The 26133-nt window shown below is 48.0% G+C and overlaps 1 protein-coding gene across 3 annotated transcripts in view; it reads right to left on the bottom strand.

The window, feature by feature from the left end:
- Positions 1-26133, bottom strand: part of cables1 (Cdk5 and Abl enzyme substrate 1) — a 118370-nt gene that overhangs the window by 53442 nt on the left and 38795 nt on the right. For all 3 annotated transcript variants that reach the window (XM_033020346.1, XM_033020349.1, XM_033020348.1), the window contains 2 exons: positions 16313-16384; positions 8996-9088 (listed from right to left, as the gene is read on the bottom strand). In XM_033020346.1, the coding sequence (XP_032876237.1) occupies positions 8996-9088; positions 16313-16384 (165 nt within the window). The remainder of the gene's footprint in view (positions 1-8995; positions 9089-16312; positions 16385-26133) is intronic.

The raw sequence follows: 26133 nt of genomic DNA, 5'->3' as shown, positions 1-26133 counted from the left end.
TTAACATGTAGATAGCTGATTATTGCACACAGTATGGACTTAGTTATTGTCCTTAGCATAAGCAGTTTAGATAGAACTTTGGCTTTGGGCTTGGTTGAGCACATATCCTGGTGTAACAGCACAAGTACTCAGAAGGTCAAAAGGTCATGTAATAGGAGCACAATTAGGCCATTCGGCCCATCAAGTCTACTCCACCCTTCAATCATGGCTGATCTATCTCTCCCTCCTAACCCCATTCTCCTGCCTTCTCCCAACAACACCTGACACCCGTACTAATCAAGAATCTATCTATCTCTGCCTCAAAAATATCCACTGACTTGTGGCCTCCACAGTCTTCTGTGGCAAAGAATTCCACAGATTCACCACCCTCTGATTAAATACATTTCTCCTCATTGCCTTCCTAAAAGAACGTCCTTTAATTCTGACGCTGTGCCCTCTAATCCGAGACTCTCCCACTAAACATGCACTCCACATCCACTCTATCCAGCATCTGCGGTATCCTGTGTCTCCAAATTATTCTGAATTTAGGAAAAATCTCTGACATGTTGTGGGTGGAATGTGCTGTTTTGTCAATGCTTCGGATATTTATGCTGTTTATCCCAGGTCGGGACCTGACCTGGTAACTTGGAAGGAAGTTTCAAATGGAAATCGTCAAACAGATATTGCTCAACAACATAGAGTTATAGAGTCATAGAGTGATACAGTGTGGAAACAGGCCCTTCGGCCCAACTTGCCCACACCGGCCAACATGTCCCAGCTACACTAGTCATAGAGTGATACAGTGTGGAAACAGGCCCTTCGGCCCAACTTGCCCAACATGTCCCAGCTACACTAGTCCCACCTGCCTGCGCTTGGTCCATATCCCTCCAAACCTGTCCTATCCATGTACCTGTCCAACTGTTTCTTAAACGTTGGAATAGTCCCAGCATCAACTACCTCCTCTGGCAGTTTGTTCCATACACCCAACACCCTCTGTGTGATAAAGTTACCCCTCGGATTCCTATTAAATCTTTTCCCCTTCACCTTGAACCTATGTCCTCTGGTCCTCGATTCCCCTACTCTGGGCAAGAGATTCTGTGCATCTACCCGATCTATTCCTCTCATGATTTTATTCACTGATAAACAGATGATCATTTGTAGGAATATAGGATACGATGGAATCGGGTCACTTCAAGATGTGTCGGTAAGATGAATAAATCATGAGGGGGAATTCATTCCCAACACAGATAATTTTAGGTTAGAAAAAGTGTTTCATTTTATTCTTAAACCTGAGCGTTTAACTGAGGCAGAATGAAACTGTTGAATGTACAGATGGGTTTTTGCAATTTTTATTTTTTAATCTGAATAAAGTTTATTTAATTTAGTTTAGTTTAGTTGAGAGATACAGTGTGGATACAGGCCCTTCGGCCCGCCAAGTCCGTGCCGACCAGCGATCCCCGCACACTAACACTATCCTACACACACTAGGGACAATTTACATTTATACCAACCCAATTAACCTACAAACCCGCACGTCTTAGTGTAGTTTAGAGATACAGCATAGAAACAGGCCCTTCGGCCCACAGAGTCCATCGACCACCCTGTACACTAGGCTCTCTATCGCTGCGCCACTGTGCCGCCCCATTGGCCATTGATGGGCCGAATGGCCTAAAAAGTGTGTGTGTGTGTGTGTATAAGTGGTGTGTGTGTTGGTGTGTGTGCGCGTGTGTGTGGGTGGTGTGTGTGTGTGTGTGTGCGTGTGTGTGGGTGGTGTGTGTGTGGTGTGTGTGTGTGCGCGCGTGTGTGTGGGTGGTGTGTGTGTGGTGTGTGCGTGCGCGTTTGCGCATGCGTGTGTGTGTGTGTTTGTGTGCACGTGTGTGTGGGTGTGGGTGTGTGCGTGTGCGCATGCGTGTGTGTGTGGTGTGTGTGTGTTTGTGTGCGCATGGGTATGTGTGGTGTGTGTGCGCGCGCGTGTGTGTGTGTGTGTGTGCGTGTGCGTGTGTGTGTGTGTGTGTGTGTGTGTGTGTGTGTGGGTGGTGTGTGTGTGGGCGTGTGTGTGGTGGGTGTGCGCGTGTGCGCATGCGTGTGTGTGTGTGTGCGTGTGCGTGTGTGCATGCGTGTGTGTGTGGTGTGTGTGTGTGTTTGTGTGCTCGTGTGTGTGTGCGTGTGCACGTGTGTATGTGTGTGTGGTGTGTGTGTGCGTGGTGTGTGCGCGTGTGTATGTGTGTGTGTGTGTGTGTGTGTGTGTGTGCGCGTGTGTGTGCGTGTGTTGGTGTGTGAGTGTGCGTGTGTGCGTGTGTGCGTGTGTTGGTGTGTGAGTGTGTGTGTGTGTGTGTGTGTGTGTGTGCGTGTGTGTAAAACTAACACAAACACTAGTTCGGAGGCTGTTTGGATTTTGTCATATTTAACAGCCTCTTTGTGGTAGCTCTATGGAAAGATTACATTTATTGTGGCATTTTGTGTAATATTAAAATTTACAACCGTGTTGAACTAAAACACTTGCTTTGCTCATAAATATTACAACATATGTGCGAGCGAGCACATTAAAATAGATGAGTACAATGTGTACATCCACCTGGTCATGTTTCATGGAGAAGGGGAAAGAAAAGTCACGTCTTCTCACTGGTTATAAACACAGATCTATTTGAGCAAGTGCAGAGCAGGTTCGTTTTGATCCAATTAATCAGGTGCTGTTTTTACAATCCCAGGTTTACTACGCCCTTGAGGTGGAAAGGTTTAAAGATGGTAGCTGGTTTAAGAGATGCCATTAACCGTAACTGCTTAATCTTTGTCCTCCGATCCGTCCCCATTGACAAATAAACTGCTAAATAGAGCTTTAAAAACCATCCATTTTCAGAATGAGACTCCCTCAGGCACAGGAGGTTATAGCTAGTTGTGGAGGAAGGAACTGCAGATACTGATTTACACTGAAGATAAACAAAGAGTGCTGGAGTAACTCAGCGGGTCAGGCAGCATCTGTGGAGAACATGGACAGGTGACGTTTCACAGAGTGCTGGAGTAACTCAGCGGGTCAGGCAGCATCTGTGGAGAACATGGATAGGTGACGTTTCACAGAGTGCTGGAGTAACTCAGCGGGTCAGGCAGCATCTGTGGAGAACATGGATACATTGTAGGTCAAGAACCTTCTTCAGACTCACCGAAGGTAGACTGGTCTGAAGAAGGGTCTCGACCCAAAATGTCACCTCTTCCTTTCCTCCAGAGATGCTGCCTGACCCGCTGGGTTACTCCAGCTGGTTACAGGGAGAATGTGCACATTCCAGACAGCACCCGATGTACAAATTTCAGCACGGTGGTGCAGCGGGTAGAGCTGCTGCCTCACAGCGCCAGAGACCACGGGTTCGATCCTGACTGCTGGTGCTGTCTGTACGGAGTTTGTACGTTCTCCCTGTAACCGAGTGAGCCTGCTTCCGAGTGAGGATCAAACCCAGCTCTGTGAGGATCAAACACAGATGCACAGTCTCTTGCCCAGAGTAGGGGAATCGAGGACCAGAGGACATCGCATTAAGGTGAAGGGGCAAAGATTTAATAGGAATCTGAGGGGTAACTTTTTCACACAAAGGGTGGTGGGTGTATGGAACAAGCTGCCAGAGGAGGTAGTTGAGGCTGGGACTATCTCAACGTTTAAGAAACAGTTAGACAGGTACATGGATGGACAGGACAGGTTTGGAAGAATATGGACCAAATGCAGGCAGGTGGGACTAGTGTAGCTGGGACATGGTTGGCTGGTGTGGGCAAGTTGGGCCTGTTTCCACACTGTGTCACTGTGTGGCTACGAGCTGAGCCATTGTGCGTCCCATGCGTGGATTTTACATTAAGGGCCTGTACCACTGCGGCGACCTAATTGGCGAGTTTAGAAGAGTTTGCCCTCGACTCATACTCGCAGCACGGTCGACACGAGGTCCGAGAGGTCTGTGTAACTCTCCTTTGTGCTCGAGAGTAGTCCCTGCGTACTCCAGGCCTCAGTTAGGTTGCGGCGTTTTTTTTAGCAAGCTGAAAAATACCCGTGAGTAGAAAAGGTCGCCATGGAAAAAATCGATGTTATTTTACTCGTAGGTTTAGTCGTGGTAGGTCATAGTAGGTCATAATGCCATGGTAGGGAATCGAAGGTAATCGAAGATAGTCGAAGGTAAAGCTCTCCCCCCCCCCCCACCCCCACCCCTCTCTGCGCTCTCTAAAGGACTTACCGTAACAGTGCCAGCCGTCTTTTACCTTCCTGTTCATCGCGAGTGTGAATTTCAGACAGCGCTCCCCCGCTTTCCCTGGCCCCCGCCTTTGCGATGTGTGCGTGTGAACGAGCGTGTGTGTGTGTGCGTGTGTGTGTGTGTGTGCGTGTGTGTGTGTGTGTGTGTGTGTGTGCACGTGTGTGTGTGCACGTGTGTGTGTGTGTGTGTGTGTGCGTGTGCACGTGCGTGTGCGTGTGTGTGCGCGTGCACGTGTGTGTGTGTGTGTGTGTGCGTGTGCACGTGCATGTGCGTGTGCGTGTGCGCGTGCACGTGTGTGTGTGTGTGTGCACGTGTGTGTGTGCGGTCGATCCAGCTCGCGGTTTCATCGCTGACGCTCGATCCAGCTGGAGGTTTTTCAGGCGAGTGCCCTCGAGCTTGAAGGTTGAAGACAGTCGCTGAAAAGTCGCGTAAGTGGGACAGCCCCTTGACACTTCTGTCGGGCAGCAGCAGCAGATTGCCACGGTCACCGTGTGGAATTGGCTGCTTACTCAGATGTAATGAGAACTGTACAGAAGCTCATTCCACAATAAGAAGTGGACTGACCTGACCTCAGCGTGTTCAAGGCCATGTTCAGATGTCCTTCACAAATTGCCTATTTGTTTGGACATCCCGCTGATACCAATGATAAATATCGCTGCTGCCAGAGGCACTCAGACAGTGTCAACTAACCCGGCCTAGCGATGGAACACAATATTCACAGCCCCCTACTTCACCATGCGCCTGCTATTGATTTTTCTTTCATCTTAGGGTGGTGCAGCCCAGTAGAGTTGCTGCCTCACTGCGCTTTCAGCGTCAGAGACCCGGGTTCGATCCCGACTTCGGGTGCTGTCTGTATGGAGTTTGTACGTTCTCCCCGCGACCGAGATAGACAATAGGTGCAGGAGTGGGCCATTCGGCCATTCAATGTGATCATGGCTGATCATCCACAATCAGTACCCCGTTCCTGCCTTCTCCCCATATCCCCTGACTCCGCTATCTTTAAGAGCCCTATCTCTTGAAAGCATCCAGAGAACCGGCCTCCACCGCCCTCCGAGGCAAAGAATTCCACAGATGGGAGTAGAATTAGGCTATTCGGCCCATCAAGTCTACGCCATTCAATCATGGCTGATCTATCTCTCCCTCCTAACCCCATTCTCCTGCCTTCTCCCCATAACCTCGGACACCCGTATTAATCAAGAATCTATCTACTTATGCCTTAAAAATATCCATTGACCTGGCCTCCACAGCCTTCTGTGGCAACTAATTCCACAAATACACCATCCTCTGAGTAAAGATCATGTATCTGTACACTGTAAATGGCTCTCTCTAGGCTTATTCAGACTAGAGAGAGTTCTGGTTATGGAAAATCAAACATACAAGTTCAGTAAATCATTGTGTGCTGGAGTAACTCAGAGGGACAGGCAGCATCTCCGGAGAGAAGGAATGGGTGACGTTTCAGGTCGAGATCCTGCTTCAGACCGAGAACCTTCGTCAGACTCATTGTAAAAGGCAGCTTCTTCAGGGGCAGTCCCGCAGTCAGGGTCAGTTTCATCCCAGCAAGACACAAAATGCTGGAGTAACTCAGCGGGTCAGGCAGCATCTCTGGAGGGAAGGAATGGGCGACGTTTCGGGTCGGGACCGAAGGGTCATTCCTTCTCTCCACAGATGCTGCCTGACCCGCTGAGTTACTCCAGCACTCTGTGAAACGTCACCTACCCATGTTCTCCACAGATGCTGCCTGACTCGCTGAGTTACTCCAGCACTCTGTGAAACGTCACCTATCCATGTTCTCCACAGATGCTGCCTGACTCGCTGAGTTACTCCAGCACTCTGTGAAACGTCACCTATCCATGTTCTCCACAGATGCTGCCTGACCCGCTGAGTTATGGTATGTTAGCATTCATAGCAAAAGGATTCGAGTATAGGAGCAGGGAGGTTCTACTGCAGTTGTACAGGGTCTTGGTGAGACCACACCTGGAATATTCCGTACAGTTTTGGTCTCCTAATCTGAGAAAATACATTCTTGCCATAGAGGGAGTACAGAGAAGGTTCACCAGACTGATTCCTGGGATGTCAGGACTTTCATATGAAGAAAGACTGGATAGACTCGGCTTGTACTCGCTAGAATTTAGAAGATTGAGGGAGGATCTTATAGAAACTTATAAAATTCTTAAGGGATTGGACAGGCTAGATGCAGGAAGGTTGTTCCAGATGTTGGGGAAGTCCAGAACAAGGGGTCACAGTTTAAGGATAAGGGGGAAATCTTTTAGGACCGAGAGGGAAAAAAAAAATTCACACAGAGAGTGGTGAATCTCTGGAATTCTCTGCCACAGAAGGTAGTTGAGGCCAGTTCATTGGCTATATTTAAGAGGGAGTTAGATGTGGCCCTTGTGGCTAAAGGGATCAGGGGGTATGGAGAGAAGGCAGGTACAGGATACTGAGTTGGATGATCAGCCATGATCATATTGAATGGCGGTGCAGGCTTGAAGGGCCGAATGGCCTACTCCTGCACCTAATTTCTATGTTCTATGTTTCTATGTTACTCCAGCATTTTGTGTCATGGGCCGCTATTCAAAAGTTCCATGGGCTGCTATCCAAAGTGTATCACCCAGGGATAGAGAACACCATCATAGACTAGATTCTGTCGGGGTCCCTGGATATAGGGACAGGTATAGGGACAGGCGTTGCATCTCCTGCGGTTGCTGGGGAAGGAAGTACCTTGGGAGGGGGTGGTTTGGGTGGGAAGGGATGAGTTGACCAGGGAGGGAACGGTATCTGAGGAAGGAGGAAAGTGGTGGAGATGGGAAGATGTGGTGGCTGGGTGCGAGATCCCATTGGAGGTGGCGGGAATGTCGGAGGATTATGTGTTGTATGCGACGGCTGATGGGGTGAAAGGTTGCCACTTTCTGCAGAGACCGTTCCCCACACCACTATTTTGTGTCTATCTTCAGTGTAGACCAGCATCTGCAGTTCCTACCTACACTATCCAGCACATACTATGCCTTCCTTCCTATTCTCCATCCCATTCCCACGCAGACCTTTCTGTCCAAGGCCTCCTCCATTGTCAGAGTGAGGCTAAACGCAAATTGGAAGAACAGCACCTCATATTTTGCTCAAACAAAAAATGCTGGAGCAACTCAGCGGGTGAGGCAGCATCTATGGAGAGAAGGAATGGGCGATGTTTTGGGTCGAGACCCTTCTTCAGACTGATGTCAGTGGGGGGGGGAGGGGGAGAGGAAAAGAAAGGAAGAGGCGGAGACAGTAAAACCTGTGGGAGAACAGGGAAGGTTTTCTCATTGAGAGTAGGGAAGATTCAAACAAGAGGACATGAGTTGAGAATTAAGGGACAGAAGTTTAGGGGTAACATGAGGGGGAACTTCTTTACTCAGAGAGTGGTAGCTGTGTGGAATGAGCTTCCAGTGGAAGTGGTGGAGGCAGGTTCGATTTTATCATTTAAAAATAAATTGGATAGGTATATGGACGGGAAAGGAATGGAGGGTTATGGTCTGAGTGCAGGTAGATGGGACTAGGTGAGAGTAAGTGTTCGGCACGGACTAGAAGGGCCGAGATGGCCTGTTTCCGTGCTGTAATTATTATATGGTTATATGGTTATAAGGGGGAGGGGAAGGAATGAGAAAGCAAGGGCTATCTGAAGTTAGAGAGGTCAATGTTCAAACCGTTGGGGTGTAAACTGCCCAAGCGAAATATGAAGTGCTGCTCCTCCAATTTACGCTGGGCCTCACTCTGGCAATGGAGGAGGCCCAGGATGGAAAGGTCAGATTGGTAATGGGAGGGGGAGTTGAAGTGCTGAGCCACCGGGTGATCAGGTTGGTTAAGACGGACTGAGCGGAGGTGTTCAGCCAAGCGATCGTCAAGCCTGCGCTTGGTCTCGCCGATGTAGAGAAGTTGACACCTGGAACAACGGATACAGTAGACATATTTCGCTTGGACAGTGGTATGAACATTGATTTCTCCCACTTCAGGTAATCCCGGCATTCCATCTCTCTCTCCATCCCTCCCCCACCCAAGTCGCACCAGCTTCTCGTTTTCACCCAACAAACAACCAACAATGGTCTGTTTCCTTTATCATGCATATCTTCCATTCATTGTTCTTTATCTCTCTACATCATCGTCAATATCGTGAAGTACAATGGTGACTAGGCGTGGAGGGACCGGCGTGAGGGACGGTGGGAGAACATAGGGGGACCCGTTGTGGGGAACACTCATTTAGAATCTTCTCCGCGGGGGATAAGTCAGCGTTCGTGCATTTGTTCGTTCGTTAAGGTTTAGGCGCCGCGCACACGCCAGCCAGCCGGCCAACGCTCACTTGTCCATTCCTTTTCGTTTCAAGTTTTAATTTCAAGTTTTCGTGGACCGTGACTGTCGCCAGACCACTTTCCCTCCGCGGATGAATAAAGTTGTATCGTATCTCTCGCTTCCCTTGTCCCAAACTAGTCTGAAGAGGGGTCTCGGCCCGAAACGTCGCCCATTCCTTCCCTCCAGAATGTCCCGCTGAGTTACTCCAGCACTTTGTGTCCATCTTCTGTGCCAACCAGCATCTGCAGTTCATTCCCTACACACACTACACTACGCAGTGACCAAGGACTACCTTAGCCGTCGGTTCTACCTTTGATCCGTAAATCGCTACAGTTGCCTGGTGACAACTCACACACAAAGATTTATTCACCGAAATCCAAGGTAACCAAACTATAATGCCATCAAATAAAATCCTCTCACTCTCTGACTCATTGGTAGCAGTTCAGAATCCTATTATTTTGAGCAGTGCCACATACCTGCCGTTTCTGGTGTCATATTGACGCATACTTTTGATGAAGTGAATCTTCCTAAAGCTTTTTGGTTGAGGAGAACCAGACAGCGTTCTGCACCTGCCAAACAAAAAGCCTTATGTTAGAACATCAACCATTGATCGGAGTCACTGCAAGTTCCCCCTCTCGGTAATGACAGGCAAACTGATAATATGTTTTATTATTAATGTTTAATGTTTTATGTGTCATTCTTAACTCTCACTGAATGTCACGTTGTCACTTGCGGGCGGAGCACCAAGGCAAATTCCTTGTATGTGAATACTTGGCCAATAAACTTATTCATTCGTTCAAACTGCCGCAGCCGGCACTTTAGAGGCTTTTCGTAAAAGACACAAATGTGCCCCGAATCAGGAGAGGAATCGATCGGGTAAAACGAACACTGTAAAAGGGAACAGGTAGACACAAAAATCTGGAGTGGCCGACAAACCTGCACGTCTTTGGAATCCTGAGCACCTAGAGAAAACCCACGCGGTCACACAGAGAGAGAGGACGTGCAAACTCCACACAGGCAGTACCCGTGGTCAGGATCGAACCTGGGTCTCTGGCGTCAATAACTCATCCCAAGTGCCAGGAATTCCCTCGTTGCAAGGATCTGAATTGTTGTGTGGATGAAGGAACTGCAGATGCTGCTTTAAACCAAAGTTAGATGTGAAAATCTGGAGTAACTCAGCGGGACAGGCAGCATCTCTGGAGACAAGGAATGGGTGACGTTTCGGGTCGAGACCCTTCTTCAGACTCCAGCTGTGTCGACACGTATTCCTTCTCTCCAGAGATGCTGTCTGACCCGCTGAGTTACTCCAGCTTTTTGTGTCTATCTTCGGTTTAAACTGTCATCTGCAGTTCCTTCCTACACATAGTGAATGGAATAATGTTTAGTGCAAGATAAAGCCGATTAAAGATAGTCTGAGGGTCGCCAATGAGGTAGATAGTAGTTCAGGACTGCTCTCTGGTTGTGGTAGGATGATTCAGTTGCCTGATGACAGCTGGGAAGAAACTGTCCCTGAATCTGGAGGTGTGCGTTTTCACACTTTTATACCTCTTGCCCGATGGGAGAGGGGAGAAGAGGGAGTGGCCGGGGTGAGACTGGTCCTTGATGATACTGCTGGCCTTGCTGAGGCAGCGTGAGGTGTAGATGGAGTCAATGGAAGGGAGGTTGGTTTGCGCGATAGACAATAGATAATAGGTGCAGGAGTAGGCCATTCGGCCCTTCGAGCCAGCACAGCCATTCAATGTGATCATGGCTGATCATCCCCAATCAGTACCCCGTTCCTGCCTTCTCCCCATATCCCCGTGGTCTGGGCTGCGTCTACAATTCTATGAAAGATTTAATAGGAACTCAAGGGGCAACTTTTTCACACAAAGGGTGGTGGGTGCAGGGAATGAGCTGCCAGAGGAGGTAGTTGAGGCTGGGACTATTGCAATGTTTAAGAAATATTTAGACAGGTACATGGATAGGACAGGGTTTAGAGGGATACGGGCCAAACGCAGACAGGTGGGACTAGTGTAGATGGGACATGTTTGTCGGTGCGGGCATGTTGGGCTGAAGGGCCTGTTTCCACGCTGTATCACATAGATATGCATGAAATGAAGGGGTATAGATCACAAATTAGTTTAAAGACGTTATGTTCAGCATGGATGCTGTGGGCCGAGATCTTGATCAATTTAATTGCTTGGAGGGTACAGCATGGAGACAGGCCCTTCGGCCCACCAAGTCCCTGCTGACCATCCATCACCCGTACTAACTAGTTCCATGTTATTACACTTTCTCATCCACTCCCTGCACAGAGTGGGGGAATCAGGAACCGGAGAGCGTAGGTTTAAGGTGAGGGCGGAAAGATTTAATAGGAATCTGAGGTGGGAACTTTGTCACCATGGGTGGGTGTATGGAACAAGCTGCCAGAGGATGTAGTCGAGGCAGGGACTATCATAACGTTTAAAATACATTTGGACAGGTACACGGATAGGACAGGGTTTAGAGGGCTATGAGGCAAATACAGGCAAGTGGGACTAGTGTAGATGGGACATGTTGGTCAATAGACAATAGACAATAGGTGCAGGAGGAGGCCATTCGGCCCTTCGAGCCAGCACCACCATTCAATGTGATCATGGCTGATCATCCACAATCAGTACCCCGTTCCTGCCTTCTCCCCATATCCCCTGACTCCGCTATCTTTTTTTTTTTTTTATTTTTTTTTAATATTTTTTATTGGAGATGGGTACATAACCAAAATACATCATTACAGTCTTACATTTTTAAATTGATAATATTGTCAATTATTATTACATTGTCTCCAATACTTTTTGCTACTCCACTATCTTTAAGAGCCCTATCTAGCTCTCACTTGAAAGTATCCAGACAACCGGCCTCCACCGCCCTTTGAGGCAGAGAATTCCACAGACTCACAACTCTCTCCGTGTGAAAAAGTGTTTCCTCATCTCCGTTCTAAATGGCTTACTCCTTATTCTTAAACTGTGGCCCCTGGTTCCGGACTCCCCCAACATCGGGAACATGTTTCCTGCCTCTAGCGTGTCCAAACCCGTAACAATCTTATATGTTTCAATAACATACCCTCTCATCCTTCTAAACTCCAGAGTGTACAAGTCCAGCTGCTCCATTCTCTCAGCATGGGCAAGTTGGGCCGAAGGGCCTGTTTCCACACTGTACACACTAGGGGCAATTTGCAGAGGGCCAATTAACCTACAAACTCGCATGTCTTTGGGATGTGGGAGGAGACCCACGCGGTCACAGAGAGCGCGTGCACACTCCACACAGGCAGCACCCGTGGTCAGGATTGAACTGGGTCTCTGGCGCTGTGAGGCAGCAGCTCTACCCGCTGCCCACCGTGCCGCCCCTTTCATGTTCTACAGTGCATTCAGAAAGTATTCAGACTCCTTCACTTTTTCCACATTTTGTTACGTTACAGCCTTATTCTAAAATGGATTAAATTCATTTATTTTACCATCAATCTACACACAATACCCCAGAATGAAGAAGTGAAAACAGGTGTTTAGAAATGTTTGCAAAGTAATTAAAAATAAATAACTGAAATATCACATTTACATAAGTATTCAGACCCTTTGCTATGAGACTCAAAATCGAGCTCAGGTTCATCCTGTTTCCATTGATTATCCTTGAGATGTTTCTACAACTTGTGTGGAGTCCACCAGTGGTAAATTAAATTGATTGGACATGATTTGGAAAGGCACACACCCTGTCTATATAAGGTCCCACAGTTGACAGTGCACGTCAGAGCAAAAACCAAGCCATGAAGACGAAGGAATTGTCCGTAGACCTCCGAGACAGGATTGTGTCGAGACACAGATCTGGGAAGGGTATAAAACAATTCTGCAGCATTGCAGGTCCCGAAGAGCACAGTGGCCTCCGTCATTCTTAAATGGAAGAACTTTGGAACCACCAGGACTCTTCATAGAGCTGGCCACCCGGCCAAACTGAGCAATCGGGGGAGAAGGGCCTTGGTCAGGGAGGTGACCAAGAACCCGATGGTCACTCTGACAGAGCTCCAGAGTTCCTCTGTGGAGATGAGAGAACCTTCCAGAAGGACAACTATATCTGCAGCACTCCACCAATCAGGCCTTTATGATAGAGTGGCCAGACGGAAGCCACTCCTCAGTAAAAGGCACATGACAGCCCGCTTGGAGTTTGCCAAAAGGCATGAGAAACAAGATTCTCTGGTCTGATGAAACCAAGATTGAACTCTTTGGCCTGAATGCCAAGCGTCACGTCTGGAGGAAACCAGGCACCGCTCATCACCTGGCCAATACCATACCTACGGTGAAGCATGGTGGTGGCAGCATCATGCTGTGGGGATGTTTTTCAGCGGCAGGAACTGGGAGACTAGTCAGGATCGAGGGAAAGATGAACGGAGCAAAGTACAGAGAGATCCTTGATGAAAACTTGCTCCCGGACGTTCTGGACCTCAGACTGGGGCGGATGTTCACCTTACAACAGGACAACGACCCTAAGCACACAGCCAAGACAACGCAGGAGTGGCTTCGTGACAAGACTGTGAATGTCCTTGAGTGGCCCAGTCAGAGCCCGGACTTGAACCCGATCGAACATCTCTGGAGGGACCTGAAAATAGCTGTGCATCGACGCTCCCCATCCAACCTGACAGAGCTTGAGAGGATCTGTAGTGTAGAATGGGAGAAATTACCCAAATACAGGTGTGCCAAGCTTGTAGCCCAGTCATACCCAAGAAGACTTCAGGCTGTAATCGCTGCCAAAGGTGCCTCAACAAAGTACTGAGTAAAGGCTATGAATTCTTATGTAAATGTGATATTTCAGTTATTTCTTTTTATTTACTTTGCAAAAATTTCTGAACACCTGTTTTTGTTTTTTTTATTATGTTTTATTGTGTGTAGATTGATGATATAAAAAATGAATTTAATCCATTTTAGAATAAGGCTGTAAGGTAACAAAATGTGGAAAAAGTGAATTTGAATTTGAATTGAATACGTTTATCAGCCAAGTATTCACATACAAGGAATTTGCCTTGGTGCTCCGCCCTCAAGTGACAACATGACATAGTGACAGTTATAGCCCTGTCCCACGGTGCGAGTTCATTCCAAGAGCTCTCCCGAGTTTTTTTTAATTCAAACTCGTGGTAAGCACGGAGAATGAACGTAGCGGGTACGTCGGAGCTCGGGGACGTCTCTTAGCGCTAACGGCAGGTACTCGGGAAGACTCGCTAATGGCAGGTAAGCACGGGAAGACTCGTGAAGATTTTTCAACACGATGAAAAATGTCCACGAGAGCCCCGAGTACCGACGAGTGGCCATTACCGTAAATCTCCGAGTTCGAATCAGGGCAAACTCGGGAGAACTCTTGGAATGAACTCGTACCGTGGGACAGGGGTTTTAGGAATGATACATAGAACATTAATAATAAGTGGTGTGAATGCACTGTCTGTTTATTTAACAGGCAGCGCTGTTCTCTTGTGCAGAATCGACACCATTTAAGGTAAGAGAAATGAATTCCCATCGCGGCCTCACGTTGGAAGAACGATTACAGGCGAGGAATATATATTTTTATGATGAAAGGAGGCTTTTACACAGTTATCTGATAATGCTTCAGTCATTCATCCTTGAGATTGTTGAGCTTGAATGAACTCATCTCAAACAAGAAGGAAAACTCCAAGTGCTGGAGTCACTCAGCGGGTGAAATCCGTAGAAGGGTCCTGACCCAAAACATCACCTGGGAGAATGGGCCATTGTGGGCTGCACCCTTTTTTGTTTTGGCCTTCTCTAGCTTTCAGTCTGTTTTATTACCTTTCTATGCCTTGTTGTCACCTTCCCCTAGCTAACAATAATCTATTCTACATTTGCCTTGAACTTCATCCCCTTTGTTATCTCGTTTTCACACCTTGCCCTTCCTCATCTCTGTGCCTCCATCTCAATAGGCAATAGACAATAGACAATAGGTGCAGGAGTAGGCCATTCGGCCCTTCGAGCCAGCACCGCCATTCAATGTGATCATGGCTGATCATCCACAATCACAATCAGTACCCCGTTCCTGCCTTCTCCCCATATCCCCCTGGCTCCGCTATCTTTAAGAGCCCTATCTCCAGAGAACCGGCCTCCACCGCCCTCTGAGGCAGAGAATTCCACAGATTCACATCTCTCTGTGTGAAAAAGTGTTTCCTCGTCTCCATTCTAAATGGCTTACTCCTTATTCTTAAACTGTGTGTGGCCCCTGGTTCTAGACTCTGGACTACCTTGACTCTCAGTCACTAAGCTGGGTGGCAGTGTGAACTGTGAAGAGGGTGTTAGGAGGTTGCAGGGTGACCTGGACAGGTTGAGTGAGTGGGCAGATGCGTGGCAGATGCAGTATAATATAGATAAATGTGAGGTTATCCACTTTGGTGGCAAAAATAAGGGGGCAGATTATTATCTCAATGGGGTTCGGTTAGGTAAGGGGGAGGTGCAGCGAGACCTGGGTGTCCTTGTACACCAGTCACTGGAAGTTGGTGTGCAGGTACAGCAGGCAGTGAAGAAAGCTAATGGAATGTTGGCCTTCATAAGATTATTTCAGTATAGGAGTAGCGAGGTTCTTCTGCAGTTCTATAGGGCTCTGGTGAGACCACATCTGGAGTATTGTGTACAGTCTAGGTCTCATAATTTGAGGAAGGACATCCTTGTGATTGAGGCAGTGCAGCGTAGGTTCACGAGATTGATCCCTGGGATGGCGGGACTGTCATATGAGGAAAGATTGAAAAGGCTAGGCTTGTATTCACTGGAGTTTAGAAGGATGAGGGAGATCTTATAGAAACATATAAAATTATAAAAGGACTGGACAAGCTAGATGCAGGAAAAATGTTCCCAATGTTGGGCGAGTCCAGAACCAGGGGCCACAGTCTTAGAATAAAGGGGAGGTCATTTAAGACTGAGGTGAGAAAAAACGTTTTCACCCAGAGAGTTGTGAATTTATGGAATTTCCTGCCACAGAGGGCAGTGGAGGCCAAATCACTGGATGGTTTGAAGAGAGAGATAGATAGAGCTCTAGGGGCTAGTGGAATCAAGGGATATGGGGAGAAGGGAGGCACGGGTTATTGATAGGGGACGATCAGCCATGATCGCAACGAATGGCGATGCTGGCTCGAAGGGCCTCCTCCTGCGTCCATTGCCTATGTTTCTGAAGAAGGGTTCCAACCCGAAACGTCACCTACTCCCTTTCTCCAGAGATGCTGCCTGTCCCGCTGAGTTGCTCCAGCTTTTTGTTTCTATCTTAGGCAGGAGAATGGGGTTGAGAGTTAGAGATAGATCAGCCTTGATCGAATGGTGGAGTAGACCTGATGGGCCAAATGGCCTAATGCTGCTCCTATGACTTATGAACTCAAGGATGAAAGTGTGAAATGGGAGGTCAGCGGAGGAGATGTAGGTGGAGGGGGGGGTGGAGGAGATATGGGGGCACAACCAGTTTAGTTTAGAGATACAGCGCAGAAACAGGCCCTTCGGCCCACCGAGTCCGCGCCGACCAGCGATCTCCACACACCAACACTATCCCACACACACTAGGGACAATTTACATTTACACCAAGCCAATTAACCTACAAACCTGTATGTCTTTGGAGTGTGGGAGGAAACCGAAGATCTCGGAGAAAACCCACGCAGGTCACGGGGAGAACGTGCAAACTCCCTACAGACAGCACCCCTAGTCGGGATGGAACCCGGGTCTCTGGCGCGGTGAGGCAGCAGCGCTACGCAGGTGTGGCATAAGGAAGAGAATGGTAAACGCTTACGTGTGCGCGCCAGTCATGTTCCTACCTCCGCAGTGGAGCATTTTCCTCGATGTCTTCCAGAGTTTCCAACGAAGATCGTTGCGACATCAAGCGGCGTCTGGTAGGAATGAGAGAGGACAATGATACTCCATTATACACACACCCCTGATGCAATCACTCTGTGGCCTTGCCCAGTGGCTGACGGATACACTCTGCACCAGCGGCTCAATCTAGTTCAAAAACACTAGAGAAAATTTATATAGACAATAGGTGCAGGAGTAGGCCATTCGGCCATTCGAGCCAGCACCGCCATTCAATGTGATCATGGCTGATCATCCCCAATCAGTACCCCGTTCCTGCCTTCTCCCCATATCCCCTGACTCCGCTATCTTTAAGAGCCCTATCTAGCTCTCTCTTGAAAGTATCCAGAGAACCTGCCTCCACCGCCCTCTGAGGCAGAGAATTCCACAGACTCACAACTCTCTGTGTGAAAAAGTGTTTCCTCGTCTCCATTCTGAATGGCTTACCCCTTATTCTTAAACTGTGTGTGGCCCCTGGTTCTGGACTCCCCCAACATCAGGAATGTGCTTCTTGCCTCTAGCGTGTCCAAACCCTTAATAATCTTATATGTTTCAATAAGATCCCCTCTCACCCTTCTAAACTCCAGAGTATACAAGCCCAGCCGCTCCATTCTCTCAGCATATGACAGTCCCTCCATCCCTGGAATTAACCTTGTAAACCTACGCTGCACTCCCTCAATAGCAAGAATGTCCTTCCTCAAATTAGGGGACCAAAACTGCACACAATACTCCAGGTATTTCTGTTCTTATATACTGTTCTTATATTTGAAAATATAGGAACCTGAGAAGCAACTTGGGCACGCAGAGGATGGTGGGCGTATGGAACGAGCTGCCAGAGGAGGTGGTTGATGCAGGTAGAATAACAACATTTTAATGACATTTGGACAGATTCATGGATAGAGTGTGAAAACGCTCGAGTGTGAAAATGCACACCACCAGATTCAGGGACAGTTTATTTTATCAGCCAACTGAATCATCCCACCACAACCAGAGAGCAGTCCTGAACTACTATCTACCCCATTGGTAACCCTCGGATTATCCTTAAAGGCCTGTCCCACTTACGTGTCCTTGGCACGCTAATTACGCGACCTCGTGGTTGCGTTGAGGCGCACGGGCATCGTATGGCCGCGCGGGGCCGGTCCCACTTAGAAGCGCGGAGGGGTATGTAGTTGTGCGCAACATCGCGCGGGGCTCCGAAATCTTTGTACTGAACGAAATCTTCGCGCGCCAACGGCCTGTTGCGTAACTGACGGCCAAAGTAGAACAGGCCCAAGACCCTGGCGCGACGCAACGTCTCACCTGCAACAGCAGCAGAAGCGGGCAAACAATCGCCGAACTCGGCCTGGGGCTCACGGCCTTAGGGGTCCGGATCCGCCCCCACTTCTACTCCCAGAGCGGGGCCAAGAAAATTGAAGATGGACACAAAATGCAGGAGTAACTCAGCGGGACCGGCAGCATCTCTGGAGAGAAGCAATGGGTGACGTTACGGGGCAAGACCCTTCTTTTCAGACTGAAGAAGAGTCACGACACGAAACGTCACCCATTTCTTCTCTCCAGAGATGCTGCCGGTCCCACTGAGTTACTCCAGCTTTGTGTCCATCTTCAAATGACGTCACGCGCTCCAGACGGCTGTGCGGGCGCATGAAATCGCGCGCGACCGTCGCGGCTCAACGCGACCATGAGGTCGCGTAATTTGCGTGCCAAGGACACGCAAGTGGGACAGGCCCTTTACTCCTTTGAATCACTTCCCTCTGGAAGGCGACTCCGGACTGTCAAAGCCGCCACAGCCAGATATAAAAACAGTTTTAGTTTGCGAGCAGTAGCTCTACTCAATAACCAAAAATCTGTGCTCTGGTACTTTATTTAATTCACATGTTTATTCAATAATGTTTTATTATTAATATTTAATGTTTTGTGTCATTCCCAACTGTCACTGTATGTCATGTTGTCACTTGCGGGCGGAGCACCAAGGCAAATTCCTTGTATGTGAATACTTGGCCAATAAACCTATTCACTCATCAGACTTTGCTGGCTTTACCTTGCACTAAAACGGTATTCCCTCATGTATCCTATACACTGTGAATGGCTCGATTGTAATCATTTACAGTCTTTCCGCTGACTGGTTAGCACGCAACAAAAGCATTTCACTGTACCTCGGTACACGTGACAATAAACTGAATAAACTGAAAGGCTTCGAGGGACGTGGGCCAAATGCAGCAAATGGAACCAGATTAGATGGAGCATCTTGGTCAGCATGGGTGGGTTGGGCTGAATGGACTGTTTCCATGCTGTATATGTCTCCATAATAGGACATGCAGACCAGTGGATGAGTGTAAGCTGACTGCTGCTCTGAAGGTGTGAGTTAAGGACAGTTTACGTCTCAAAGGCTCTGGCCAAGTGGCTACAAATAAACAGAGGCAGTGCTATCAAACAAAGCCAGATATTCAAGGCCGCAAGCAGCAGTTTACAAGGAGACTGCACTGTTTTCATTATCCCCCAAATCCAGCCATGCTTTGTGGATAATTACTCGAGTTAGAAGTTTAGTTTTAGCTGAGTATAGAAGTTGGGATGTAATGTTAAAATTGTACAAGGCATTGGTGAGGCCAATTCTGGAGTATGGTGTACAATTTCGGTCGCCTAATTATAGGAAGGATGTCAACAAAATAGAGAGAGTACAGAGGAGATTTACTAGAATGTTGCCTGGGTTTCAGCAACTAAGTTACAGAGAAAGGTTGAACAAGTTAGGGCTTTATTCTCTGGAGCGCAGGAGGTTAAGGGGGGACTTGATAGAGGTCTTTAAAATGATGAGAGGGATAGACAGAGTTGACGTGGATAAGCTTTTCCCATTGAGAGTAGGGAAGATTCAAACAAGGGGACATGACTTGAGAATTAAGGGACAGAAGTTTAGGGGTAACATGAGGGGGAGCTTCTTTGGAAAATGGCGGCGCACCTGAATGCAGCGGCTTTGCTCTCCCCCGTGTGGATGTTGTTGTTTTTGTCTGTTTTGTCCGTCTGTCTGTGGACCTGCGACTCGACATACAACCGGCAGGACCGTCTAGGGATTGGGACGCTGTGTAGCGAACTAGAGTTCACAAGAAGCTCCCACAACGACGATATCCCGCCAGAAATCACCCGCCCAGCGGAGTCCGAGTGGATCACCTTACCGAACGGACGGTGCGGGAGGCGGCGCAGACAGAGGCGGCAGAAGCGCGGTTGTCGAGCCGGCATTCACGCTAGGCTAAAGGAAGCTCCTTACAGACCGGCGCTACCCAGCATCTTTTTGACGAACGCCCGATCGCTCAGCAACAAGATGGACGAGCTGGAGCTGATCAATGAAGAAAACACAACTGTGCAAACCTGCTCGATCATGGTGGTAACTGAGACCTGGCTTCACGCTGGGATCCCGGACGAGGCCAACAGTCTGGTAGGTCGCACATCACACCAGGCCGACAGGAGCAGTGACTCCGGTAAGAGCAGAGGAAGGGGGCTATGTATTTACTCTTATGACAAATGGTGCACAAATGTAAACGTTGTCGAGAGACATTGTTCACCAGACATGGAGTTTATCACATTGAAATGCCGACCCTTCTATCTGCCGCGGGAGTTCACAGCTGTCATTATTCTGGCTGTTTATATTCCACCAAGTGCCAACGTCAAGCTAGCACTGAACACCCTGCTAGCATCAATCAACAAACTACAGACTGCGCACCCTGATGGGATTTTCATCGTGGCTGGAGACTTCAACCAGGCTAATCTAAAAACTGTCCTCCCTAAATTCCACCAGCATGTTACGTGTCCGACGAGAGGTCAAAATACACTGGATCACGTGTACAGCAACATTAGGGATGGATACAAAGCCTCCTCTCTCCCTCACCTCGGCCAGTCTGACCATCTATCACTCTTTCTCACCCCGTCATACAGACCTCTCATTATGAGAACCAAGCCCAGTGTGAGAAACATAAAGACTTGGCCCGAGGGCGCTGCCGCCCAACTTCAGGACTGTTTTGAGCGCACCGAGTGGGACCTGTTTGCAAACCAGGACATACAAGAATATACATCCACAGTCATGTTCTATATACAGAACTGTATCAACAACATCACTGTCGACAGGGAGGTCAGGTGCTATCCAAACAACAAACCATGGATGACCAGGGATGTCAGGAAACTGCTGAGGGAACGCAACTCAGCCTTTAGATCTGGCAATGATGAACTGTACAGCACTGCCAGATCTAAACTAAAGAGAGCCATTAAAGAGGCAAATGGAAGAAGGTTAGAGGGGTATTTTAACGAGAGGGACCCTCGGCGTGTCTGGCAGGGCATTCAGCAACTCACAAACTACAAGGGCAAGGGGGGGCCGATCATCAGCAGCAGTAACAACTCGCTAGCTGAGGAGCTCAACCATTTTTTCGCCCGTTTTGAGCTGAATGAGGCAGAGCCTGCATCTGCAGCCGCACCCAGCACTGACGACCTGGCACTCACTGTGAGTACGGAGGACGTCAGAAGAACACTCCGCAGGGTCAACTCCAGGAAGGCTGCTGGACCAGATGGCATCCCAGGGAGAGTATTGCGGGACTGTGCAGACCAGTTAGCTGAGGTTTTCAGCAACATCTTCAACCTCTCTCTGTCAACGTGCACTGTCCCTAAATGCTTCAAGACTGCTACCATCGTGCCTGTACCCAAAAAAACATCTATTACCAGCTTGAATGACTATAGACCTGTTGCTCTCACTTCAACGGTGATGAAGTGTTTTGAACGGCTGGTCCTGGCCCACATTAAGTCCTCACTCCCATCCACCCTGGATCAGCATCAGTTTGCATATAGAGCTAATAGGTCAATGGAGGATGCCATCAACATAGCTCTACATTCTGCACTGACACATCTGGAGCGTCCTGGCTCATATGTGCGGATGTTATTTGTAGATTTTAGTTCTGCATTTAATTCAATCATCCCCAGCAGAATGGTGGACAAACTGTCTGATCTGGGTGTTAATGCAAACACATGCGGATGAATTAAGGACTTTTTAACAGACCGCCCACAGACTGTCAGGATGGGGTCCAATTACTCCCCAGTCCTGACGCTCAGCACAGGAGCGCCACAAGGTTGTGTGCTGAATCCCATCTTGTATACAATATACACTTACGACTGCACACCAACACACAGTACAAACAGGATCATCAAGTTTGCGGACGACACGACTGTGGTGGGACTGATAAACAACAACGATGAGTCTGCCTACAGGGGTGAAGTCCAAAAACTGACTGTCTGGTGTACCAAAAACAACCTGGTACTCAACCCATCAAAGACAAAAGAGCTGGTCGTTGACTTCAGGAGGAAGAAGAGAGAGGAACCTGCTCCCTTATACATCAAAGGAGACATGGTGGAGAGAGTCACTGGCTTTAAGTTCCTGGGAATAAACATCTCCCAGGACCTCAAATGGCAAATGAACACCGTCACTCTCGTGAAGAAGTCACATCAGCGGCTGTATTTCCTGAGGTCTCTGCGGAGAGCAAACGTCTCACAGCCGCTGCTGTTGTCCTTCTACCGATGCGCCGTGGAAAGTATCCTCTCCTATGGCATCCTGGTGTGGTTTGCTAGCTGTACTGTGGCTGAGAGGAGGGCGCTGCAGGGAATTATAAAAACTGCGCAGAGCATTACAAACGCTAACCTGCCCTCCTTGGGTGATATATATAGGGCCCGATGCTTGCGCCGGGCCACAAATATCAAGCAGGACACATCCCACCCTGCCAACCACCTTTTTACTCTGCTACCCTCTGGGAGGCGATTCAGGTCTCTGAAGGCTCGCACCGGTAGACTAAAAAATAGTTTCTACCCATGTGCGATGAAAGAGCTAAATTCCAACAGAGAATGCTGGGGAAGCAAAATGTAATTCCAAGAAATGCCGCCAAATTCTTTTAAATTCTTTTAAAATACCTATTTATTATTTACTAATAAGTGTACATATGTGTTAATGGTTGTCGTGTTTGTATTTTTTTAATCGGAGGAGATGTAATGGAATTTTGTTGCACAGTTTTGTGCAATGACAATAAACGTATTCATTCATTCATTCATTCATTCATTCATTCATTCATCATTTACTCAGAGAGTGGTAGCTGTGTGGAATGAGCTTCCAGTGGTGGTGGCAGGTTCGTTTTTATCATTTAAAAATAAATTGGATAGTTATATGGACGGGAAAGGAATGGAGGGTTATGGTCTGAGCGCAGGTATATGGGACTAGGGGAGAATACGTGTTCGGCACGGACTAGAAGGGTCGAGATGGCCTGTTTCCGTGCTGTAATTGTTATATGGTTATATGGTTAGTTTAGAGATACAGCGAGGAAACAGACCCTTCGGCCCACCGAGTCTGCACTAGGGGCAAGTTTACATATGTATTAAGTCTTTTCTGTCCAGGGCCTCCTCCATTGTCAGAGTGAGGACCAGCGCAAATTGGAGGAACAGCACCTCATATTTTACTTGGGCAGCTTACACCCCAGCGGTATGAACATTGACTTCTCTAACTTCAAGTAACCCTTGCTTTCCCTCTCTCTCCATCCCTCCCCATTCCAGTTCTCCGCCCAGCCTGACTGTCCCCGAGATTAAATGTTTATCTTTGTAAGTTTCATTGTCACCTTCCCCGAGCTAACAACGATCTATACTGATCATCCTCCTCTTTGATGTCTCGTTTTCACACCTTGCATTCTTTATCTATGTCCCTCCCTCTCCCCTAACTCCCAGTCTGAAAAAGGCTCCACCCGAAACGTCACCCATCCCTTCCCTCCAGAGATGCTGCCTGACCCGCCGAGTTACTCCAACACTCTGTGAAACGTCACCTATCCATGTTCTCCACAGATGCTGCCTGACCCGCTGAGTTACTCCAGCACTCTGTGAAACGTCACCTATCCATGTTCTACACAGATGCGGCCTGACCCGCTGAGTTACTCCAGCACTCTGTGAAACGTCACCTATCCATGTTCTCCACAGATGCTGCCTGACCCGCTGAGTTACTCCAGCACTCTGTGAAACGTCACCTATCCATGTTCTCCACAGATGCTGCCTGACCCGCTGAGTTACTCCAGCACTCTGTGAAACGTCACCTATCCATGTTCTCCACAGATGCTGCCTGACCCGCTGAGTTACTCCAGCACTCTGTGAAACGTCACCTATCCATGTTCTCCACAGATGCTGCCTGACCCGCTGAGTTACTCCAGCACTCTGTGAAACGTCACCTATCCATGTTCTCCACAGATGCTGCCTGACCCGCTGAGTTACTCCAACACTCAATTTCTATTTTCATTGCTTCTCAGCTCTGAAGATTTGCTTCAGTTCTCCTCTGTACTAACTATTCTCCCAACAGGCCAAATTTCTAAAAATAATTTTTGATTCTGAAGACTGAATTATTAATATAGATTCTGAACAGCTGTGGTCCCAGCACTGATCCTTACAGTCCACCATTTTCAACCTTCTACTGCTCAAAAGATCTTCGTAATTGTCTTCAGTTACTGATCATTATGCTATAGGCACAAAGCTGGGTGGCAGTGCGATTTGCGAGGAGGATGCTATGAGGCTGCAGGGTGACTTGGATAGGTTGGGTGAGTGGGCAGATGCATGGCAGATGCAGTATAATGTGGATAAATGTGAGGTTATCCACTTTGGTGGCCAGAACAAGATGGCAGATTATTGTCTGAATGGTAGACACAAAAAGCTGGAGTAACTCAGCTGGAATGAATGGCGTCAGATTAGGAAAAGGGGAGGTGCAACGAGATCTGGGGGTCCTTGTTCATCAGTCACAGATAGTAAGCACGCAGGTACAGCAGGCAGTGAAGAAAGCGAATGGCATGTTGGCCTTCATCGCGAGGGGATTTTGAGTATCGGAGCAAGGAGGTCCTACTGCAGTTGAACAGGGCCTTGGTGAGACCGCACCTGGAGTATTGTGTGCAGTTTTGGTCCCCTAATTTGAGGAAGGACATTCTTGCTATTGAGGGAGTGCAGCGTAGGTTTACAAGGTTAATTCCTGGAATGCGGGACTGTCATATGCTGAGAGAATGGAGCGGCTGGGCTTATACAGTTTAGAAGGATGAGAGGGTATCTTATTGAAACATATAAGATTATTAAGGGTTTGGACACGCTAGAGGCAGGAAGCATGTTCCCGATGTTGGGGGAGTCCAGAACAAGGGGACACAGTTTAAGAATGAGGGGTAAGCCGTTTAGAACGGAGATGCGGAAACACTTTTTCACACAGAGTTTGAGTTTGTGGAATTCTCTGCCTCAGAGGGCGGTGGAGGGTGGTTCTCTGAATACTTTCAAGAGAGAGCTAGAAAGGGCTCTTAAAGATAGCGGAGTCAGGGGATATGGGGAGAAGGTAGGAACGGGGTACTCATTGGGGATGATCAGCCATGATCACATTGAATGGCAATGCTGGCTCGAAGGGCGAAATGTGTGTGTGTGTGTGTGTGTGTGCGTGTGTGTGTGTGTGTGTGTGTGTGTGTGTGTGTGTGTGTGTGTGTGTGTGTGTGTGTGTGTGTGTGTGTGTGTGTGTGTGTGTGTGTGTGTGTGTGTGTGTGTGTGTGTGTGTGTGTGTGTGTGTGTGTGTGTATATGAGATAAAGTTTGTGAGTTCATTGATAAGTAGCAGAGAAGGGGTTGGAATGAATAAGTTCCTCCTACTTTTTGAAGATGGAAGATTTAATTTGTGATGTTTGAGAAGTTATTCAATGAGTTGGGTATAGGTTTATTGTTCATTTCATTTTATTGTTATTTTGATTTGTTTTTAACTTTGATTGTTTTACATGTTCGAAATAAAACATATAGTACTGCTAGATATATACTAATGTTTCCGGACGGCTAGGGGGGGGGGGGGGAAGGAGGAGAATATTCAATGATTCTCATAAATGTCTCAGAGGTTCAGCTGTCCACATTGTACCAGGAGCAGAGAGATCCAAACCCCAGAGTTCAGAACTAAAAACCTTTCTACGATACGATAGAACTTTATTTATCCCAGGAGGGATATTGATCTGCTAACAGTCATAAAAACACTATTTTGTGTTGAAATTTGAAACATGATGTTAAAGTGCGTTACTCCAGCATTTTGTGTCCATCTTCAGTGTAAACCTGCATCTACAGTTCCTTCTTACACATTGGTTGTAATCATGTAATGTCTTTCCTTTGACTGGATAGGACGCAATAAAAAATGCATTTCAATAGAGCCATTCGGCCCTTCGAACCAGCACCGCCATTCAATGTGATCATAGCTGATCATCCCCAATCAGTTCCCCGTTCCTGCCTTCTCCCCATATCCCCTGACTCTGTCATCTTTAAGAGCCCTCACTGTGCCTTGGTACCCGTGACAACAATAAACTGAACTGCACAAAGTCGACACACTTTCAGGAGAGCTTGCAGTGGAGCAGAAACATACAGACGCGATGAAATTAGAGTGTCTGGAATCTTGAGTAAAACACAAAGTGCCGGAGTAACTCAGCGGGTCAGGCAGCATCTGTGGACAACATGGATAGGTGACGTTTCACAGAGTGCTGGAGTAACTCAGCGGGTCAGGCAGCATCTGTGGACAACATGGATAGGTGACGTTTCACAGAGTGCTGGAGTAACTCAGCGGGTCAGGCAGCATCTGTGGACAACATGGATAGGTGACGTTTCACAGAGTGCTGGAGTAACTCAGCGGGTCAGGCAGCATCTCTAGACGGAATGAACAGGTGACATATCGATACGATAGAACTTTATTGATCCCAGGTAGGGAAATTGATCGGCCAACGGCCACAAAACACAAGATACATGAA

The sequence above is a fragment of the Amblyraja radiata genome, chromosome 4 (genome assembly GCF_010909765.2).
Source record: "Amblyraja radiata isolate CabotCenter1 chromosome 4, sAmbRad1.1.pri, whole genome shotgun sequence".
Classification (NCBI taxonomy): Eukaryota; Metazoa; Chordata; class Chondrichthyes; order Rajiformes; family Rajidae; genus Amblyraja; species Amblyraja radiata.
This window is presented reverse-complemented; position numbering and strand designations above follow the sequence as displayed.